At 46.0% G+C, this 23,263-nt stretch overlaps 1 protein-coding gene across 1 annotated transcript in view; it reads right to left on the reverse strand.

Moving 5' to 3' along the window:
- The window catches only part of LOC143929768 (T-box transcription factor TBX1-like), a 69,717-nt gene that overhangs the window by 19,583 nt on the left and 26,871 nt on the right, over positions 1–23,263 (reverse strand). The window contains exon 3 of the mRNA XM_077453744.1: positions 17,943–18,150. Within this exon, the coding sequence (XP_077309870.1) occupies positions 17,943–18,150 (208 nt within the window). The remainder of the gene's footprint in view (positions 1–17,942; positions 18,151–23,263) is intronic.

Below are 23,263 nucleotides of genomic sequence, written 5' to 3' on the forward strand. Positions count from 1 at the left end.
CCATTTTACATTCTGTCTTTTGTCAGTGTAGGGAGAGGTTGCTGTGTGGAGCAGGGACAGACTGTAGTGACACAAATCACTAGCTATTAGGTCCACAAAAGTCCTTTTAAGGACTGGTATAGGTGTACAGTATATAGGGTTGTAATACACCTATAATATACTTTCTTTCAAGTATATTATGGTGCACTGCTGTGCTGCTGAGTGCTGACCGATTCTGCAGCTGTCTTTTATCAGTGTAGGGAGGGACAGTTTGGTGTTTGAAGCAGGGACAGTCTGCAAATCACTAGCTACTAGGTCCACAAAAGGTCCTTTTAGGGACTGGTATAGGTGTACAGTATATAGGGTTGTACACATATAATATACTTTCTTTCAAATATAGAAAGCATATTATACTTGACTGCTGTGCTGCTGAGCTGATTTAATTTGTTTATGTATTGCCAGCATATATTTTTTGTTATGTATCAAATACACTTTTCTGATTAATAAATTGATATTACACTGTTTCACAGCTTGGTATATCTCAAATATCCCTTGGGGTACTGGCTATGCGAATTTGAAAAACAAACGCGCCATTCGTTTGTGCCGCGTTTGTATTGTTTCTTCTGGGATTGCTATACCAGCCTAATGTAGATCACCAGCCTGCACGCATTATATTGATTTGTAATCTCTATTCTGTGGGTGTTAACCCACTATACCCCTTATTAGTGCAGGCTGCCGATCCACACAACATACCCTCTTACTATTTGTTTGGTTCAAAGTTTCACCTATAATCCCATTCTTTCTTGTGCTAGCTTGCATTGTTTATTTACTCTGTTCATTATGGCAGCATATTTGGGTAATGAATAGGAGAATTGTATGAACTCTGTGGCCACTGATTTTGTATCCAAGGAATCGATCGATTCTGAAATCTGATTTTTATTCCTTAATTTATCTCTCATTATCCAAATAAAAAGAATCATTTCATTGGCACATCAAATCCTTCCAGGACTACCTTGCTGAGGGTATGATCCCCTTCAGCTTATGTGTCCAAATTTTCCCTACTTTCGATGCTATAACATCTGAATTAAAATCTTCATGGGAGGCCATCCTTACACAATGCTCTGCAGATCTTATGAAACTGCTGATTCTTGAATATCAACATAGAATGACTGCACTAGACAGCAAAATTGAAGGCATCCATCAACAGCTTCTTAAACTTACTGATCATTCTTTACACCCCCCCCCCCCCCCCTCAAAAACAACTCAACGAACGTTTTGAGAAATTCAACAAGGAAACACTTCTAAAAAAATACAAAAAAATTTTTAGAGACAAAAAGGCATTTCAGGAGGCCCATGCCTACAGGTGGTCTGATTCTAGATGCACACCCCGCCCTACATCGTCTACACGTGGTGTACCTAAACCCAATCACACTAAATATGATGATAATTCATCTACCACATGTACTGACGTGGTTAATATTTCTGACCACTCTTACGGCCCATGCCGTCAGAAATGTGGACGGTCTCAGACTAAGTCACAGGATGACTTGCATGACACTGACAGCTCTTTACAACCACGCACTAAGCACTTGTCGTCAGCCACTCCAGCCCACGATAATAATCATCCATTAACTGCTGGTAGATCTAATTCTTTACCTACTCCCACGCAACTAAGTGATTTTTTAGACAAAATGCGTGCCCCACAGCTCATCCAACAATCATATCCCAAACTGCACAAGCTCAAAAAGTAATATCCCCTCCTTTTCAGGCACTCAATTTGATTAATTTGTCCGATCACAATTCATTCCCACACGAGATTTCAGTATTACAAAAAGGCCTTACTTTCTGTCCTATTTCACAAATTGATAAATTTTCGGTAATAAAAGACATTCACTTATTCATTCGCAACCTAATATTACAGAGTTTGTATTCTAAAACTCCACTCACTGATCCAGCACTTCATTCTTTTGCTGAGGCATCCGCAGTTCAGAATCGTATTGATCTTCTGGACGAAAATGCACCCACCGACTTAATCAACATCCTCGACCTTGACCGCATCTTTGCGGATATTGATGCGGACATAACAACTAGTAAACCACACACATCTATAAAAAAGAAATCCAGTGTATATCCACCCCCTAGCATGAATCATAATGCAGCTCTATTTCTCAAATTGGTTACCCGTGAATTACGTCAGTTCAAACCTACTTCCAAACACCATAGAAATCTTACATACCATGAACATCTCGCCCTCCAGAATCTCAAAATGAATTCCTCTATTGTTATCAAACCCACCGACAAAGGTGGCAACATAGTAATTCAAAATAAATCCGATTACGAAGCAATGTGCCTCGCTATCCTTTCTGACACTACATGCTATAGAATTATACCCCATACTTGCATTCAAGAATTTACCCAACAACTCTATAGTCTAATAGACCAAGCCTTTCATCCAACAAGTTATTGACAAATCTACTCGATATTTTATTAGACCGGCTTTTCCTCGTGAAGCTACTTTCTACGTACTTCCTAAAGTGCACAAAAAACCCACCCAGCCACCCAGCCGACCTATTGTATCCAGCCGTGGCAGCTTGACTGATAATATCAGTAAGTATGTTGACAGACTGTTGCAACCTCCTGTTACCATTTTACCTTCATACATACAAGACACCACACATTTAATTCGAGTCTTGGATGGCCTCCTCATCGATGGTGACACTATTCTAGTTGTGATCGACGTAGAGGCCCTATATAGCTCCATTCCCCACCACTTAGGCCTTCAGACCATTCATCAGATTCTGACACGTTCTCAGCAATACTCGCCAGCACTCTCAGATTTTTTGTTACAATCACTGGAGTTTATTCTCACACACAACTTTTATTCTTTTGGGCGTTCCCACTACCTCCAGGTGCAGGACGTCGCCATGGGCACCTGTTGTGCCCTGGCGTACGCCAATCTGTACCTGGGGGAGTGGGAACGCTCACTTTTTTTCTAATCCCAATATGTCCCAGTTTTGCCGCCATGTGGTGACCTGGTATCACTACATTGATGATATTCTGTTTTTTTGGAACAGTTCAGTATAACTATTACATCAATTTTTAAAATTCTTAAATCTCGATAATAAACTTAATTTAAAATTTACTATGACATACAGTACTTCAATGATCTCATTTTTGGACCTGACTATTACTAAAGACCAGAGGGGTTATTTGCAAAGCACATTGTTTTGCAAACCCACTGCCAGAAACACCATTCTATCTGCGGATAGTTTTCATCCCAAGCCTTTACTTCAATCTATCCCTTATGCACAATACTTACGTGCACGACGCAATTGCTCTACTAATGAACTATTTAACCAAGAAGCCACCTTACTTAGAGAGAGGCTCTCTGCCTGGAGTTATTCTAATAAAACTCTAAAAATGGCATATAAGAAAGCCAAGGCGAAAAATCGCCACGACCCTCTTTTTCAAAAACGCACCACTACACGTCCCCCCCCCCCCCCCGGATCATTGTTCATATTGTCAGCAGCATCAGCAGATCAAAAATATAGTATTAAGATATTGGCACATTCTAACCTTGGACCACAATCTTGCACCTTTTGTTCCAGCCCAGCCACTATGCACATTTAGAAAAGCCCCCTCTATCTGCGACAAGTTGATCCATAGTGAATACTCACATACTACTTCCATTAATACTAAACTACGAGGTACTGATCCCTGTGGTAACTGCAGGTATTGCAAATACATCAATACCGTTCACAACATTATGTTACCCAATCAACTATTTTTTAATCCCCGTCACTATGTCAACTGCCGCAAAGAGGGGGTCGTATATCTTCTACTTTGTGAGTTTTATGTTGGGAAGACCAAATTACCATTCTGGAAACTTATTTACCGCCACATCACCACTATCAATAACAAAGATCCTGACCTCCCAATAGGCGGACACTGTGCCACGGTACATTCTGATCACACACCACATGTGCGCTTCCTAGCCCTCGTTCATATCCCTCCTAGTATTCGAGGAGGTGATCACAATAAACTCTTACTTCAGAGTGAATTAAGGGGGATTTTTCATCTTAATGCCACCTCACCATCTGGCCTCAATGAAGCCTTCAACTTTAGACCCTTCTTGGAAGGTTTTCAATCGGGGATGTGTGAGCTTGATCTCTAACCAATTCAATACATTATATGATTGCTGACCTTTGGTCTATCAGCACCATACTGATACTATAGTTGCTGTTTGATGCACCTTTCTGCTGATCCTGCTGACGTATATCTGTATAATTGTATAAATTTTTGCATATAATATTTAGTTTTATGGTAGCAATATTATCATGCTAATCCTCTATTTATAATACACCCATATTACTTATGTTAAGTATTGTTATTTTACTTTTGTACCTTCTCTTCTTTCATTGTTCAGTCATTATCATTTGTTATACTCATTCAAATATGTTGTATTCTGTTCAGAGTTAATATCTACCATCATGTCTAAATATCATGTTTTTTCCAGCCACTAGCATTACCCAATGCCACCAGGGGTTTATTGAAAATATATATACTGCTATCATACACACATCTATATTGGCAGTTGGCTAGCATTTCCCTGTTTGATTGACACTACCGCCATGGTCCATTAGGGGGCGCCTGCGTAGACTGCTTACTTTGTAATCCCATTGTTTTGCATTTCTATGCTGCTCACACAGTTTTTACTTCCTCCTTGTACATTTTTTTCATAATAGCTGCTGTGGTACCCGGCGCGCGGGAGACATGCGTGCCCCCATCGTCAGTGGGAGGGGCACAGTCTTATAGCCCAATTGGTGGGGTAGTTTTATTCCACCATGGTACGCTTGCACTCCAGCATGGAACGCTGCATCCAGGGCTACCCGCGCACCGGTGACATCACGACGCGGGACGCGTCCACGCCCACTATGTGGCGGGGCCACACCCCACGCCATCCTGTCAGAGCTCTCTATGTGGCCACTGAGTTATGTGCCAACAGGCACTCCCACTGGCCCCACCAGCATCAGCTGTGATTGTGGTCCAGCTCCTCCCACTCACAGCTGATTCATATCACCTTACAGGGTGATATAAGACATACACAGGCTGCAGTTAGTACGCTGCCTGCTGCATGCCGCTTTAGATCTATACACTGTGTAACATTTGGTGAGTGATTTCACCCTACTTATACTTATGCCTATTGAGGACAACCTGTTCCCATATACTTATTTTATTTATACTTTCTTTTGTCCAGACTATCCACCAATGCTGCTTTATGCTGGTGTTTGCACTGGGTTAGGTTTTCCCATACCTTCCTAGCTGAGAGAGCTTGTTACCATTGCAGCTTCTGACACTTTTGTCTCAATTCTAATACCATCCCATCAAAGTGGCTTATTTGACATCAGGCACTGCCTTAATTATTGTGGCAATCATCAACAGTACTATACTCGCACCCCCTGCTGGTATCTATTGGTGTTAATGCTTGGCTGGTATGTATCAAACATTTTACTATGTAAAAATTTTTTGCAAGCTTTCTGTACATTTAAATTTACATTTTGCTGTAATAATTTCAATCACATTTCTTAGACTCTGTACATACAAGATAAATTATATGTCTATGAAAAAGGACAGTTGGTCCGAAACATGTCGGCATTTTCTCCAAAGCTACTTAAGTCGCAAGTCTACTATTGACACCATTTCTAATTGATTTAGTAATTTATGTATTACCAGCAGATGTTTTTTGTTATGTATCAAATACACTTTTCTGATTAATAAATTTATTGATATTACACTGTTTCAAGGCTTGGTATATCTCAAATATCCCTTGGGGTACTGGCTATGCAAATCGCATAAGGCCACTTTTTTTGTATATAGGGTTCTGGTGCACTGCTGCTCACTGCTGTGCTGCTGATTGCTGAGTGCACTGCTGACCGATTCTGCAGCTGTCTTTTGTCAGTGTAGGCACAGGACACTGTGTGGAGCAGGGACAGTCAGTTTAATCACACAGCTGTTACTATTAGGTCCACAAAGGTCCTTTTAAGGACTGGTATAGGTGTACAGTATATAGGGTTGTACACGTATAATATACTTTGTTTCAAATATAGAAAGCCTATTATGCTTGACTGCTGACCGATTCTGCAGCTGTCTTTTATCAGTGTAGGGACTGAGGCAGTCTGCAAATCACTAGCTACTAGGTCCACAAAGGTCCTTTTAAGGACTGGTATAGGTGTACTGTTTGGTGTGCAGTATATAGGGGTGTAATACACGTATAAAATACTTGCACATATAGAAAGCATAGTATAGTGCATTTCCACTGTGCAGCATTGTGACTGCTGAGCGTTTCTGCAGCGATACTACAATGAGTGACAAACGCAATAAAAAAAAAGTATTATAACTGGTGTGATAGACCAGTGGCCCCCAAAAACGTCAGATTGAAGCAGGGTGTTATATACCTTCTTCCACATACATACTGCACTTCTCTAGAGACTTTTCTCACAGGGTCATTTAAAAAATGACAGGCAGAGGAAGAGGCAGGCCCTTCCGCAGGGGTGGTAGGGGTAGGGCAGGAGCAACAGACTTGAGCCAAAGTGGCAAATTGCAGAAGGTGCGTGTGATTACGTCAAAGGACGCACCAAACTTGGTTGAGTGGCTCACTCAGCCTTACTCTTCTGCACCCTCCTCATCCTCTTGATCTGCACCCTCTTCACTCTCTGCTGTGTGCACCCCCAAAGACACTACCACCAACACCACCACCACCATATACCTTCCACTTGAGTCACAGGAATTATTTTCCGATCCATCACAAGACATTTCCCATGCGCAGCCATTCTTGGCATTAGATCAGGAAGAGGAGGTAGCAACAACCACCACTCAGCAGTCTAACGACAGTTCCCCGATCAGCCCAAGGAGGTTGGTCCCCGGTGTTGCTGCCTACCCCGAGATCTCTAATTATAGCGGTGGGGAAGGTGACATCGATGATGACATGCCTAGTGATGTCACGTGGGTGCCCACAAGAGAGGAAGAGGAGGGAAGTTCAGAGGGAGATATGGACCAGCAGATAGGGAGGAGAAGCAGGCGGAACTTCGATTGCACAGGAGGGACAAAGCAGACTGCTAATGTATCAGGAGCAAGGCATCAACCATGTACGGTCATATCTGGCGATCCCAGGACACCGTCACATGGCTCCGCAGTGTGGGCTTTTTTTTAACGTGTCCGCTGCTGACAATAGTGTTGCCATCTGCAAACTTTCCAGTCAACGCATAAGTCACGGTAAGCCCAACACTCACCTAGGGACGACCGCCTTAAGAAGGCACATGAGCTGCCATCACCGAGCCCAGTGGGAGCAACGGAACCCACACAGCCACACTCCAGGCTCTCACCGTCCAGCCTTGTCTTCTACTTCTCCTTCTCCTCTATCCTCACAATTGTCCTCCACTCCACCTTCCATCATGCCGTCCTCACGTTTTTCTGCAAAAAGGCAGGCTTCTGTAGGCCAAATGTTCGAGCGTAAAAAAAATCATGACGCGGGATAACCCTCTTGCCCAACGGTTGACGGCTGGCTTGTCAGAACTGAGCCCACCAACTACTGCCATATAAATTGGTGGACTCGGAGGCCTTTCGAAAATTTGTGGCCATTGGAACACCACAATGGAAAGTCCCAGGAAAGAAGTATTTCTCACAGAAGGGCATCCCAGAGCTATATGGCCATGTTCAGCGGCAAGTGAATGTATCTCTGGCACACAGTGTCGGTGCCAAGATACATCTGACCACAGACACGTGGTCTAGCAAACACGGGCAGGGAAGGTATATCACTTTTACTGCCCACTGGGTGAACCTTCTGACGGCCGTCAAGCATGTAACCCGTAGCACCAGTGTAGATTTGGTTTTACCACCACGGATTGCATGCAGGCCTCCCTCTTCTCCTCCTCCTACTCCATCCTCCTCCCTCTCCTCCTCGGCTGACTCCTCCTTTTCCGCTGCTAGCGTCTCTTCCGCTGCGCCACCCAAGCTCCCTAGAACCTATTCGACATGCCAGGTGAGACATTGCCATGCTGTGCTGCATCTGTTGTGCCTGGAAGCCAAGAGCCACACTGGCCCTGCACTCCTTTCAGCTTTGCATTCACAGGCAGCAGTGGCGGCCCGCCCATAGGGGGCGCCCGGGCGCCGCCCCCCCTCTCCCTAGGTGTAAAAAAAAAAAAAGTTAAAAAAAAAAAAAAAAACGGGCCCTTTAAGACATTAAAAAAAAAAAAAAAATGTCATTTAACAATTTAACACAGTGTACTGTGGCGCCGGTCACAGTGCACTATGAGAAGCGCCACGTCGATGCAATCACAAGATTGCATCCATGGCGCTTCATTTGCGGGTTAAAAACCCGCCTTGCGGCGCACTGCAGAACGCCGACTAGCTTCCGCCCGTAAAATCACTGTGATTCTACGGGCGGGAGCATTGTCATTCTTAAACAGGCAGTCACTTCCGGCTTTCGGCTGCTTCACGAAACCCGGAAGTGACGTAGGCAGCTCCGTTCCTTAGCCCGAGCGGAGCTGCCAGACAGTGAGAGGTGAGTCACCGCATAAAGGCTTTCTAGCTTCTACTTTGTGGAGAATGTTCGTGCATTTAGCTGAATGAATGCAAAAAGCTTTCACAGCCAGAAAGGTTTCCCCAGGCCAGGCGACTTTTGCCGTGGCCAATCAGAGAATGAGCTCTGAAGGGGGAACTCCACGCCAAATTTCTGAAAAAAAATTTGACGTGGGTTCCCCCTCCGAGAGCATACCAGGCCCTTAGGTCTGGAATGGATTCCAAGGGGAACCCCCTACGCCGAAAAAACGGCGTGGGGGTCCCCCCCAGATCCACACCAGACCCTTATCCGAGCACGCTACCCGGCCGGCCAGGAAAGGGGGTGGCAACTGTGACATCAACCCATGTGACCAACCCATGTGACATCAACCCATGTGACACCGCCCCATTGTCCCTATATAAGTGGCAGCGCAGCGCTTCCCTGGCTTTCCGGCCAGGGAGATCATCGAGGCAACATCTCCTGGAGAAGAAGGAGAAGAAGAAGAAGAAGAAGAAGAACGGGCGGCAGCGGCGGCGGCAGAAGACCGGGCCACCGCCTCTAAAAGAGCTATAAGAAGGCGCGGTGGCCCGGCAGAAGAACCGAAGAGGGGGACAAGACCCCCGAAGTCGGGAGAAGAGGCCGGCGGCGAGGAAGAAAGCCGGACTCCTCCGCTAGCAAAAGAGCTACAAGAAGATAGCGGAGGAGTCCGGCGAGAAGACCCCCGAAGACGGAAGACCCCCGGAGCTGTGCAATAAAATATTTTAACCCTGTGTTGTGTTTTTTTGTACTTTTTTCACAGGTGAATGGGTAGGGGTACATTGTACCCCATACTCATTCACATAGGGTGGGGGGCCGGTATCCGGGGCCCCCTTATTAAAGGGGGCTCCCGGATTCCGATAAGCCCCCCGCCCGCAGACCCCGACAACCAACGGCCAGGGTTGTCGGGAAGAGGCCCTTGTCCTCATCAACATGGGGACAAGGTGCTTTGGGGTGGGGGGGCCGCACGCCCCCCCTCCCCCAAGGCACCCCCCCATGTTGAGGGCACGCGGCCTGGTACGGTTCAGGAGGGGGGCCGCCCGCTCGTCCCCACCCCCTTTCCTGGTCGGCCGGGTAGCGTGCTAGGATAAGGGTCTGGGGGGGACCCCCACGCCGTTTTTTCGGCGTAGGGGGTTCCCCTTGGAATCCATACCAGACCTAAGGGCCTGGTATGCTCTCGGAGGGGGAACCCACGTCAATTTTTTTTTCAGATTACATAAGGGGCGTGTTTTATGAGAAGTGGGAGGGGCCAAAATGATGGGCGGGTTCATGATGGGCGGGGTCTGGTGCCCCCCCCATCCAAAAACTTCACCAGCCGCCACTGACAGGCAGATCAATGGCTAACACCGCTCAATTTGACAGTTGGTAAAGTGGTGTGTGACAACGGTGCCAATCTGCTTAGCGCATTGAAACAGGGCAAAATTACACACGTGCCATGCATGGCACACGTCTTAAACTTGGTCGTGCAGTGATTCGTTGTCCAATACCCTGGGGTCCAGGACATCTTGCGGCAGGCAAGGAAAATCTCGGCCCATTTCAGAAGATCTTACACGGCCATGGCTCGCCTTGCTGACATTCAGCGGCGACATAATCTACCGGTCAGACGTCTTATTTGCGATTGCCCGATGTGATGGAACTCAACCTTCTATATGCTTGATAGGCTGTACCAGCAGAAACGTGCAGTTGACGACTACCTGTACGAACTCTGCGGCAGAACAGGTTCTGGGGAGCTTTTTTCACCGCGCCAGTGGCTGCTCATGTGCGACGCATGCAGACTTCTGTGGCTATTTGATGAGATCACCAAACTGGTCAGTCGCAGCCATGGCGCCATCAGTGACATGGTACCTTATGCCTTCTTTATAGAGTGTGCATTGCGTCGTGTCATTGATCAAGCGTGGAGGAGCAGGAAGACGAGGAAGTCGCAATGCTGGAAGAATTCCCAGGGGGAGCTACTCTGAGACAAGTCAACAACAGGAGTCTGAAGAGGAGTCAGAGGAGGATGGTGCCGGGGCAGATGAGGAGAAGCAAGAAGAGCATGCTTTAAACCTTTCTGGGATCCCTGTTGTTGTGCGTGGATGGGGAGAGGAGAACGAGGACAACGACATTATCCTGGATGATGAGCAGGAGCCTGGCCACCACACCGCTTCCAGTTTAGTGCAAATGGGGGCCTTCATGCTCCAGTGTTTTAACAGGGACCCCCGTATAAAAAGCATAAGGGCCAAGGACCAGTACTGGATGGCAACGTACTTAGACCTCCGGTACAAAAACATAATGACAGAAATGTTACCACCGTCACAGAGGGCTGTCAGAATGGAGCGCTTCCAGGCCTTGCTTCGAGAAATGCTGCATTCTGCTTTTGCGTGCGCTGGCAGGAGGAGGAATTCCCACTCCCAGAGAAAGAGTTGCAGATACCAATCCAACAGCGCCTGCAAGAAGAGGGCGGTTTGAAGATGTGTTGGTGACTTCTGATATGAGGTCATTCCTTCAGCCGACCCATCGACAGGTGCCATCCGGATCCAGCAACAGGGAATGCTTAGACCGACAGGTGTCTGACTACATCGGGTTAAAGGCCGATGTGGACGCTCTGAGGAGTGATGAACCCCTGGACTACTGGGTGGGCAGGCTTGATATAGCACACTGTACTATATTCCCATACCCTCCTGTTTGAAGAGGTTGAGCGGTGTCATATTTTTGGGTCCCGCAGCGAGTTGCTGGTATCAGTGCTGGTGTCAGTGCTCTCTATCACGGTACTGGTGTGGTCTCAGTGCTCTCTATCATGGTGCTGGTGTGGTGTCAGTGCTCTATATCACGGTGCTGGTGTGGTGTCAGTGCTCTATATCACGGTGCTGGTGTGGTGTCAGTGCTCTCTATCTCGGTGCTGGTGTCAGTGCTCTCTTTCCATCTCGGTGCTGGTGTGGTCTCAGTGCTCTCTATCACGGTACTGGTGTGGTGTCAGTGCTCTCTATCACGGTACTGGTGTGGTCTCAGTGCTCTCTATCACGGTGCTGGTGTGGTGTCAGTGCTCTATATCACGGTGCTGGTGTGGTGTCAGTGCTCTATATCACGGTGCTGGTGTGGTGTCAGTGCTCTATATCACGGTGCTGGTGTGGTGTCAGTGCTCTCTATCTCGGTGCTGGTGTCAGTGCTCTCTTTCCATCTCGGTGCTGGTGTGGTCTCAGTGCTCTCTATCGCGGTGCTGATGTCAGTGCTCTCTATCACGGTGCTGGTGTCAGTGCTCTCTATCACGGTGCTGGTGTCAGTGCTCTCTATCACAGTGCTGGTGTCAGTGCTCAGTCTCTATCGCGGTGCTGGTTTCAAACAGTGAGGGAGATAGCAGAGGAGAAGCCAATCAGCAGGCAGTGCCAGCACCATGGCTGAGGATCAGCACTGGACTGGCACCTCCGGACCACCGCAGTGGAGCCCTGCATAGGTGGGGGTAATGGCTGGGCAGAGGGAGGTGCTCAAGCACAGGTTGGCACACTGGGACACTGGCACAGGACTGCGCTGCCCTGACTGTGGCACTGATAATCTCCTGCACCCACTTCATAGGCTGCTCTGACCTTGTCTCTCCTCCATGGCCTTCATGCGCTCCTGAATTGTCAAAATTTCACAGATAAAAAAAAGAATGCTTGTCGTTGTCGATCCCAGATTCACTTAATACTTTTGTTATGTCAGTGTCCATGTGGTGGGACTATGTGTGCACAGCTAGTAAGTATTTTGTGGCTGAAAATATGACCTGTAGGTTTTTAAAGCGGTGTTTCACTGTCTCAAATGTTTTTTTTTTTTTGGGGGGGGTAAAATGACAATCATTAATATAGTTAAATATATCACTCACTTGTTCCATTTTAAAAGACTTCTGCTGTCAGTTTTGTCCGCAAAAAAAAAACCTATAAAATTTCATGCTGCCAGTTGTCATATTGCCTGTGGGCATGTGAAGCCCACAGGCATCCTCTTCCACGACACTGTGCTGCTGATGGACCAGCATGCACCGCCCATTCTATTGCCGATCTCGCGCATGTGCAGTAACATCGAATTGGAGCGCTGTCAAAAGGATAGGTTGCCATCACAACGGGCGGCATCGTAGAAAGTCCCGCCCCGTTGTGATGGCAACGGAGCGTCGAAATCCTGCGATAACTCACGCCAGGCCGCCACACAGACTCCTGGGAACAATCACAAAAGCTCCCAGGAGTCAGTGCGGATAGAGGAAATTACGATTTAGCCGCACTGTCCCCGCCCATATCCGCAGTCCCCACATCCATGAAGACAGACAGACTGATCAGCATAACAAAGGTACAGTTAAAAAACGAAAAAACGAAGGGTCCGTTTTTAAATGAGATCATCTACATAATCATCATGAGCTATTGTCTTAAAATCGGGTGGAGCTCCGCTTTAAGGTTCGCCTGCCATTAAAGTCAATTAGGTCCCCCGCAAACTTTGCAGTTCGTGAACTTTTGGCCGCATTCGCGAAACGTCCCGTCTGAAGTTCGTCCATCACTACTGCAGACAGTGGCGGAATTATAGGGGTCGCTGAGATCGCCAAGGCGACCGGGCCCCGTGCTGCAGGGGGCCCTTGAGGGCCCCCCTGTATATCTGAAGGAGCAGGCGGCTGAGACCGAGCTCCCCGATCTTCAGCCGAAGTGTAATCGGCACTGTGCGGGGAGCTCAAAGTCATCACACTGCTTGTAACTAAAGTGTAAGCAGTGTGTGCTCTTTGTCTCCCCCTACAGTGCAGTACCCAGCAGGAAGAGGTAAGATAAAGCACTGCCGTTTTTGAAAAGACTTTATGTGTGTGCATTTGTGTGTGTATGTGTGTGTGTATTTGTGTGTGTGTGTGTGTATGCGTGTGCATGTGTGCGTGTATGTGTGTGTATGTGTGCGTATGTGTATGTGCATGTGTGTAGCTGGTGAGCGGGCAGGGGGGGCACACTGGCGGCATTCAAGGGCACACTAGCAGCATTTGATGACACACTGGCAGTGTTTAATGGCACAGTGGCTGCAATTGATGGCACAGTTGTAGCATTTGAGGGCACAGTGGCAGCGTTTGGCACAGTGGCAGCATTTGGCACAGTGGCTGCAATTGATAGCACAGTGATAGCGTTTGAGGGCACAGTGGCAGTGTTTGAGGGCACAGTGGCAGCGTTAAATGGGCACAGTGGCTGCAGTTGATGGCACAGTGGCAATGTTTGATGGCACAGTGGCAATGTTTGATGGCACAGTGACAGCTTTTGATGGCACAGTGGCTGCAATTGATGGCACAGTGGCAGCGTTAAATGGGCACAGTGGCAGCCTTTAATGGCACAATGGCAGCATTTGAGGGCACAGTGGCAGCGTTAAATGGGCACAGTGGCAGTGTTAAATGGGCACGGTGGCAGTGTTAAATTGGCACGGTGGCAGCGTTTGATGGCACAGTGGCAGCGTTTGATGGCACAGTGGCAGCGTTTGGGTACAGTGGCTGCGATTGATTGCACAGTGGCTGCATTTGAGGGTACAGTGGCAGCGTTTGACGGCACAGTGGCTGCATTTGATGATTTGGTTTATAAAAAATTTTGTGCCCCCCAAAAATTTTGAGCACCAGCCACCGCTGTTTAGATGTATGTATGCACATTTTATGTATCTGCGTTTAATCCTGCCCCCCCCTTCCCATATTAGAGCTGGGCGATTTTCTAAAAAAAAAAACTCCATTCACAAATCAAATCCAGTTTTTTTTTTTATGGACACCGCGCCAGTCCTGAGGAGCTGCGGGCAGGAGTTTTTAGGTGAGGCCGTGGCTTCGTACTAGTCCACAGGTCCGGCCTCGCGGGCTAGGCCGAAGCCACGGCCTCACCTAAAAACTCCTGCACGCAGCTCCTCAGGACCGGTGCGGTGTCAGCACTGATCCTGGTGAAAAAATAAATATCTAGAAAAAACTATTTGCTGAAAATTTTAATCGATTTGACCTCTCAACTCAATTCAAGATTCAAATCGATTTTTTTCCCCAGCCCTACCCCATATGTGTACAATCAGAACTGTTTTTTTTTTCTTGCTTGTTCAAAGTAGCAGCAAAAAAATGCTATTACTCTGAAAAGCGATCTGTGCTCAGATCGCTTTTCAGAGGCATTTGACAGCTGGTAAAGGGGCAATATGTTGCCTCCTGACCACCTGTTTTAATCCCTTAATGTGATTGTAAAGGTTTGCTTTTTTTTTTTTTTTTTAATAACAAACATGTTATACTTACCTTCACTGTGCAGCTTGTTTTGCAGAGTGGCCCCGAACCTTGTATTCTGGGGTCCCTCGGTGGCTCTCGTGGCTCCTCCTCTTATCAGACAACCCCCTAGGAGAAGCGCTCTCCCGGGGGGGGGGGGGGGTTACCTTGCAGGCGCCCCCGACGCCTGCCTCATTGGATTTTATTAACAGCAGTGGGAGCCAATGGCTGAGCTGCTATCAATCTATCCAATCAGGAGCCGAGAACCCCGGGCAAAGGAAGAGCGCATCTCCACCTGGTGAAGTTCCAGGGCTCAGGTAAGTAAAAAGGTGGGGGCTGGGGTTCCGGTGACTGCCAGGTGTTTTTTCACCTTAATGCATAGGATGGATTAAGGTGAAAAAACACGAGGGTTTACAACCCCTTAAATGCCTCATCACTATGCTGCAACTGCATGCAATGCACACAGTTGCAGGGTGGTTGCAGTGCAGCCCCATTCACCTAGGGATGTACTTAAAGGGTGCCCTGACTGGAAAAAAACATGGAGAAATTGGTTCCTTTACATGTAGCCACCCACTTGCAACCGGGTCCTGTTGTTCCGCCACCAAACTCGGAGTAAAGGGCCCTGTCAGGGGGGCCCTTCATGGTTTCTTGCATCGGGGCCCTGAAGGTTCTAGTTACGCCACTGACTGCAGAGTTCCTAGATGCAGTCCTGCTGGAGGAGATCCCTGTGTCAAGGTCCAAGTTAGGCTTTGCTGGGGCAAGCTTAAATCCTGGAATCATGTTGGATCTGCAGAAGCTCACTGGAGGGTGCCAGGAGGAAATTAGTGGAATAGAGTCCAGATGTCATATGGTGGTGTGAGTCTGCAACTCCCTCACTGAGAAGAGCCTGGCGGATTTCAGAATGAGGGAGACGATGATTCTGTGGCTGTGTGAGTAATGACCCCACTACTGGAGAGTATGACCCCTTTCACACCAAGGGCATTTTGCAGGCGCTATAGCGTTTCTAATTATCACTTTTTTAGCACCTGCCCCTGATGAGAAGACGCTATTTTTTTTTTATTTAATTATCTGAAGCTGTAGTTTGGTTTAGATTAATTTCTCTAAAGTTCTGGTTTTTGTACTAGTTCAGTTGGGTTGCACTGATTCCCACCTGACCGTAGGTGTCACTGTCACCGTCAGTGGGTGTGGAACAGCAGCAGGCTGGATGTATTGAATACCGTCTCTTGCTCGGAAATGGTTCAGTGGGTGTGGTTTCCCTGCTGCACATTCTGGGAGTGGGAATTTAAGGTACCGACGCCATTTTTCTAGGTTGTTCATTCATTTTGCTTTCTGGGGTCCATGATCCCTCCTGGTCTGGGGTGTGTGACGCATGGTCCTGCACCTCTGGACCTGCTGGCCCGAGGCTCTGCAAATGAGAGTGTAGGCCCAGGAATGTCTTGGGGCCTACTGATCCAGGGGTGGCCCTGTGCTGTGTCGCCTGCGGGGAGAAGTTGAGGAAAGCTGGAGGATCCAGGGGAGGACTTTTCCAGTGGAGGACCAAGAGCAAGGCTGGTGTCTATGGAGGAGCCTGGAAACTCAGTTTGAGGACGTATCCCGGATCAATATCCTTACAGTATCGCCGGGTCAGCTGAAAGAATCTGGTACTGTATGATAGTTCTTCCTAAAAACTCTCAAGAATCTCTAAGTTTAATTAACAAATCTGTGGCAGAGACTTTGTTGCGCACCTACTTTCAAGAACCACTAAGTTCATTTAACAAGTCTGTGGCAGAGACTTTGTTTAGCATATCATCGGCTGCTAGGTCAAGTGAGAGGGGCCTATCCGGTGACTGCTGGATCCAGTTTGTGGAGCTTTTTGTCCTCTGGATCTGATTGATACCTCTAACCCGCAATTACCAGGTGCCTGAACTCCCCTTTATCCTCTAATCCTCTGTTGAAGGACTGTGTCTTGTGTCTTTCTTTGGTGTTATCCCTAAATAAATCTTCAGAAAGAACCACGTGTCTTATACTTCTTCATTTGGGCTACTTTCCACAGGACCCCCCCTATGATGAAGAGGCGAGCAGAAAGAGGTAACAGTAAGCCAGAATAAAACCAGCAGCTCCTTCGGGGGTTAGTGCTACACTTTCATGCCTCCCCAGCTAATCAGATCCCTCTTTCCCTGCCAATCATCTCCCCTTGCTGATCCATCATAGATCCCCTCTCCAGCAAATTTCTCACCTCCATGGCACATCATGTCCTAAGCAGATCCCTTATCTCCCAGCCAGATTACCTTCCCAACAGATCTCTTACTTCCATGATAGGTCACCTACCAAACAGACCCCTCACCTTCCCAGGAGATTACCTACCCAGTGGGTCTCTCGCCTTTGTGGCAGATGACCAGCAAATCACTCATCTCCATTTTAGATCAGTTCTCCAGCAGATTCCACACCTGCATGGCAGATCACCTCCTCAGCAGACCCCTCACCTACACCACCTCCACCACCACTACACACCATTCACAGGCTTGACTGTTGCAACTCTGGAGTTTTAAAAAATTGTATCATTCCCTGCCACGTCTAGACATGAATGTGACAGAGTTTACACTATGGTAGCTTCTTCATAGGGACAAAGGAAAGGGCACTCCTCTTCCCCCTCTGGGTGCAGATAATCAAGGGGCTCTTGTCCAGAACAAGTTGTGAGCTCTGCTGAAATCTGAGTCGCTCATCAGTTACCTCTGGCTTTTTTTTAAAGTTGAACTCAGGGATCGTAGTTATTGTTTTTAATACAAGAGTCATGTGTATTCTTACTTGACTCTCAGAGTTTTGTGTGTATCTCTTCCAGATTTGTGCAGTAATCCAATGTGAAACTTTGTGCATGAACTCCCTGTAATAAAAAGACTGGTCACTGCTGATCCCTCTCTTTGTGCAGGGTGACTGGTCTTGTCTCCTCCCCCCTCCTGTAGCTTTATACAGACTGTCTGTACTGGGTGGGGTCTGTTGGGTCCCTCCTACAGCTCTGTTCTCCACATAGTGATGGAGTCACTGCTCTTTTAAAAAGTTATAAATTATCTGAGTTTGCAAATGTAATTGGTGCAGGCAAAGTGGATTTATATTCTTTGTGGTTGTTGCAGAATATACAGGTATTTTAATGAAAGTTTTTGTGTCTGGAGTTCAGTTTTAAATATCAGTCCATGCGATTTAAAAGCTTCTCACCTCCCAGCTTTTGTCACAATCATTTCAGTGCCAAGACTATTGAATGTCTCCCAAAGTGCTGAGGTCTCCAGGCTGACCATAATACTCCGCAAAGCAGCATTCTTACGTGAGACATCGTCTTGTGGAGGCCGAGGGACGTCTGAGAGAGATGAGCTCCATGAGCCGATGTCGGAAGACACAAAACACCCAGAATGGATGTTGTGCACGTCTGAAAGATAAAGAAAACACCGAACCAATAACCCCAGTTCTTGGTAGTCCAAGGGAGCTTATAGTGGAAAAAAAAAAAAAAAAAAAAAAAAGGTTCAACACCCTCATGCTTTATGAAAAAAATGACATTAAATATTATACCTTCCCTATTTTGATTTTGCTCCATTCACGCAGAACAAATCTACATGCCAGTTTTACCAGATGAATAGTTATACAAACTTTTTATAAATACACCCCCATTTCATTAATGCTTATTTCTAATCACATCAAACTGTATGTAACTCACTCACTCAGCTTCCCACTACTCTAATCACTGGGAATCGTATAAAAAAAAAAACCTACATAGATGCTACCTGACACCCAACCATCTTCCAAAAATCTACCCAGGACATCCTACTACCTGCTGCAGGTCCTGTGGAAGTACTGCCACCATTCTATGGTTCTGCAGATCTATAAGCTTCTTCTGGAGACAAATATTTTCTCTGGTCTCTGTAATATCACATACCCCCTCTACACCTACTCTAACACAGATGCATTTCTCCAGTCGGTTGGCATTCATGTCTATGTTTTTGATATATGATGATGGTTCTACATCATCATATTACGTTTACAATTACTGGCCCTCATGCTCACCTCACTCAAAGTCCCATGGGCATAATTCTGTGTTGTTGTATATAACTTAGGGATGGAGGTGTGTCCCAGTTGAAGTCACGAGGTATGTGACGTAACGCGTAGGACACCGGATGTGATGTAGCACGCACGAGTGGACCGCTCAGCGTTTGTTTTCTATGTGCAATTGCCTCCTTCATATTTGTGAGTAGCCTGTATTTTTTAATAAATCAATTTGTTTTAAAAAATACTATACTATGGCTGGCTCCCTAGCTGTTCTTTGAGTACCCTCCCCCAGCCACCACGGACGTTGTGGGTTGCCATTAGAGGAACTGGACGGTGGTCTGTGTGTCTCCTCCCATCCATCCATTTCAGGAGTTACTATTCATGCTGTTTACCTTACAGCTGTAAGGTAATTGTTGAATTCACACACTGGTTGGTGAACACTTGGATGTTTTTGGCACTTGGTTTGGCACGGATGAATTACCTCTAGCAATAACTCAAGAACTGTTTATTGTTTGCTATATAAGAATTTTCTTGCACTTTATGTGACACTGTTTCCTTTATATTTATTGGGATATATATCACGATATATATTTCACATTGTATTTAATTTACAGTTTTAATTTATTCACTTTTTGCACTTTATATATATATTTTTTTGCACTTTTGTACTTTATATATATATTTTTTATATATATTAATTCCTGGTATTTTTAGGGTATGTATATATATATATATATATATATATATATATATATATATATATATATATATATATATTGTTATTATAGGTATTATGTCATTTTGGTACCGTATCCTAATTTAGGTTAGAGGTGATTTTTTTTGATCCCTTTAAACTTTCACTCTCACGGCAGAAGTGCAGCACCATTTATATTTATCATGTGTGTATGCTCCATCGGTCTTTTGCTGGCAGAATTCCAGACAGCAAAAGATTGGGAGCAGGTTCTCTATTTTTTGGTCGGGAAAAATTTCTATCTGAAAATGTGATCGTCTGTATGCAATTTGGACACGCAAAAAATCACACATGCTCAGAAACAATTTGATGCATGCTCTGAAGCATTGAACCTAATTTTCTCGGCTCGTTATAGTGTTGTATGTCACTGCGTTCTCGGTGGTCGAAAGTTCAGAGAACTTTTGTGTGGCCGTGTATATGCAAGGCAAGCTTGAGCGGAATTCCTTCGGAAAAACCATCCAAGATTTTTTGGATGGAAATTATGCTTGTGTGTACGTGGCATAAGGCATAGAGAGATTTGTGGCAACACATCCTTTTTCTTGCAGCAAAATTTAAAATCACCAAACTTTGGAATACCATCAGAATCCCGCTACGATTGCAGACCTGGACTATCAATGTGAGATGGAGAGGCTAGTGGCTAAGAAGAATTGAAATAACCTATGTCATTTTTTCTCGTTTTGGATAAAGTAGGGAAGAGTTAGACACTTTTTGTCTGTGTTCTCACAGAAAAGATTAATCTTCTGAATTAGTCCGGGTGACCATTATCACTGAGACGAAAAGTGGAGGGAAATCCAAAAGAGTTGAGGCAAAATCCTCCTCCTGTTCAACTCTCTAAAATGGAGAGTAACTTTGAAATTTCCTCTATACTTTTTAGACAAGCTAGCATGGAGGAGATCATGGATCCAGCTTATTGATACATATACAGTACATAGTTTTTATGTGTGATTTACGGATGTACGTTTACCTTTTGAAAGGATCCATGCCTCCACGCTTTGCGATATTGGGTATCTGTTGACCTTTCTGTCCTAGGCTGACAACATTCACTAACTGCACTGTATCTATAGATAAGCAGTGCTGTCACCCTAGAACAAGATGTCACGATCAGGGGTCAGGCTCGAAGACCAATTGCTATAGCAGTTGCAGGACTACCACTAACCAGCAGGATAGGTACACAGGCAGATGACACAGGCTCACCTGAGGGGCCTAAGTACTAACCGTTTTTCACCAGAGCTCCTGATGGCGGAGATGGATTTAGCTGCGTGTTAGTACCAGGTCGCGGTCCTCAGGATCACCCCACCAGGAGGTGAGCAAGCCGGGATTCAGTAGCGGATGAGCAGGTAAGGATCAAACAGAAGCGTGGTCAGAAAGCAAGCCAAAAGGTCGGTAACGAGTTGTTGCAGGTTGGGATCAGGCAGAAGCATAGTTGTGGAACAAGCCAAGGGTCGATAATGAGTAGTAGCAAATATAAATGGCAGCAGGGAAGACAGGAGCGAGATACAGGCTCGAGATAGCACAATATTCTGGCAAGGAGGAAGTGCAGAGACATGGCTTATATCATGAAGTTCATGGGAGGAGCAAAGAGTTCAAGGTTCAACTGAAATCAAGGTAAAAGGCAGGGTTGTCTAAAGGATCTGACAAGGCACTGCCCAGCATCTCAGATAGTTCAGTGAGAAGATTCATTGCGAGACACAGCTGAGGTCCCAGGTTCAAGTCCAGGTCCTGACAGTACTCCTCTCCTCCCAGGACGTCCACTGGACATCTTAGGGCCCGGTTTGTGAGGGAACATTCTGCTCAGGCTCCCAAGAATTTTCTTCTGGCCCATAGCCTTCCCATTGAACCAGATATTGCAATTTGTTCCTATAGATCCTGGAATCAAGAATTTTCTCCACTACATATTCTTCTTCACCCTGTACCTTAACAGGTAGAGGGGGTGGAAGAATTCTTCCCAAAAAAGTATTTTCGTGAAAAGGTTTGAGTAGCGATATGTGAAACACAGGGTGAATCTTCATACTGGCTGGATGTTTTAGGCGAAAGGTGAATGGGTTGATCTGGGCCGAGATCTGGAAAGGTCCCACAAACTTTTGTCCCAACTTTGCAGATGGAACATGAACCTTCAGATTTTTAGTAGATAACCAAACTTGATCACCCACATGAAAGGTAGAAAGAGCTCTGCAATGTCTATATGTAGCCTTCTTGTAACTTTCCTGAGCTTCCCTCAAAGTCTCGATCAATTTCCCCTGGATCTCCTGTAAAGCAGTTAATCTGTTGGTAACAGTAGGAATTGGAGTTGAGATCAGGGATAAAAGCTGGATGATACCCGGTATTTAGGAAAAAAAGGGGTCTGAGAGGTGGAGCTATGTTTAGAATTGTTATACACAAACTCTGCTGTAGGAAGATAGTCCACCCAGTCGTCCTGAAGATAATTAAGAAAACATTGAAGGCACTGCTCTAACGTTTGATTGGTCCTCTCAGTCTGACCATTAGACTGAGGATAAAAAGTAGAAGATAGATTATTTGTTACTCCTAGAGCTGAGCAAAAGCTTTTCCAAAATTTTGAAGTGAACTGTACTCCTCTGTCAGAAACGACATCTTCTGGAATTCCATGTAGTCTAAAGATTTCTCGAACCATCAACTCCACAGTTTGTTCTGCAGAGGGTACCCCCTTGACCGGTATAAAGTGAGCCATCTTTGTGAAGCAGACAATAACAACCAAGATAGTGGTCATTTCTTTAGAGGGGGGTAAATCAACTACAAAGTCCATAGAAATTGATCCCCATGGTCTTGATGGGACAGGGAGTGGCTGGAGCAACCCAAAAGGTGAAGCTCGGGGTGTCTTATTGCGAGCAAAGACCAGGCACAAGGCTACATAACCTTTGACATCTCTTTTGTACCCAGGCCACCAAAAGGAACAGGATAAAAGTTCCTCTGTCTTAGAAACTCCAAAATGTCCAGCAAGTTTGGAGTCATGAACCAACTTGAGGACTTCAACCCGAGCAACTTTAACTACATATAGGCGATGTTGTTGAGTCCAGAAGCCATTTTTGTTCTCAAGGATGATGTCCATAGGAGGATTTTTGAGGAGTGGGTCATTCTCATAGCCTTCCTTGAGGATGCTCAAGAGTGTTTTAGAACTTGTGGCACCTAGAAAGTTCTTTGAGGCAGGACTGTGTATACAGAGTTGTTTTCCTGGAGAGGCCTAGACAACATTCGTGATAAGGCATCAACCTTACCATTCCTTGACTCAGGTCAATGTGAGATAATAAAAGTGAACCTGGAAAAGAACAATGACCAGCGTGCTTGTCTCTTGGCAGAACGAATGAATTTCAGATTCTTATGATCTGTGAGAATGGTAACAGGATGCTTAGTGCCTTCCAGCAAATGCCTCCATTCAGAAAATGCTTCCTTAATTGCCAGTAACTCCTTATTCCCAATATCATAATTTCTTTTGGCTGAAGACATTAAACGAGAGACGTAAGCGCAAGGATGAAGCTACATCTTTTCACCATGTCGTTGAGAGAGGATAGCGTAGTCGTGGAACAAGCCAAGGGTCGATAATGAGTAGTAGCAAATATAAATGGCAGCAGGGAAGACAGGAGCAAGCTACAGGCTGGAGATAGCACAATATTCTGGCAAGTTGGAAGTGCAGAGACATGGCTTCTATCAGGAAGTTCACAAGAAGTCTTTTAGGATCCTAGAACTACAAACACCTCCCCCTAGGGCTCTTCTCTATTACATAGGTGGGGGGTTT

This window comes from Lithobates pipiens, unplaced genomic scaffold (assembly GCF_037356315.1).
Source record: "Lithobates pipiens isolate NorthernLeopardFrog02 unplaced genomic scaffold, aLitPip1_a1.2 Scaffold_25, whole genome shotgun sequence".
NCBI lineage: Eukaryota > Metazoa > Chordata > Amphibia > Anura > Ranidae > Lithobates > Lithobates pipiens.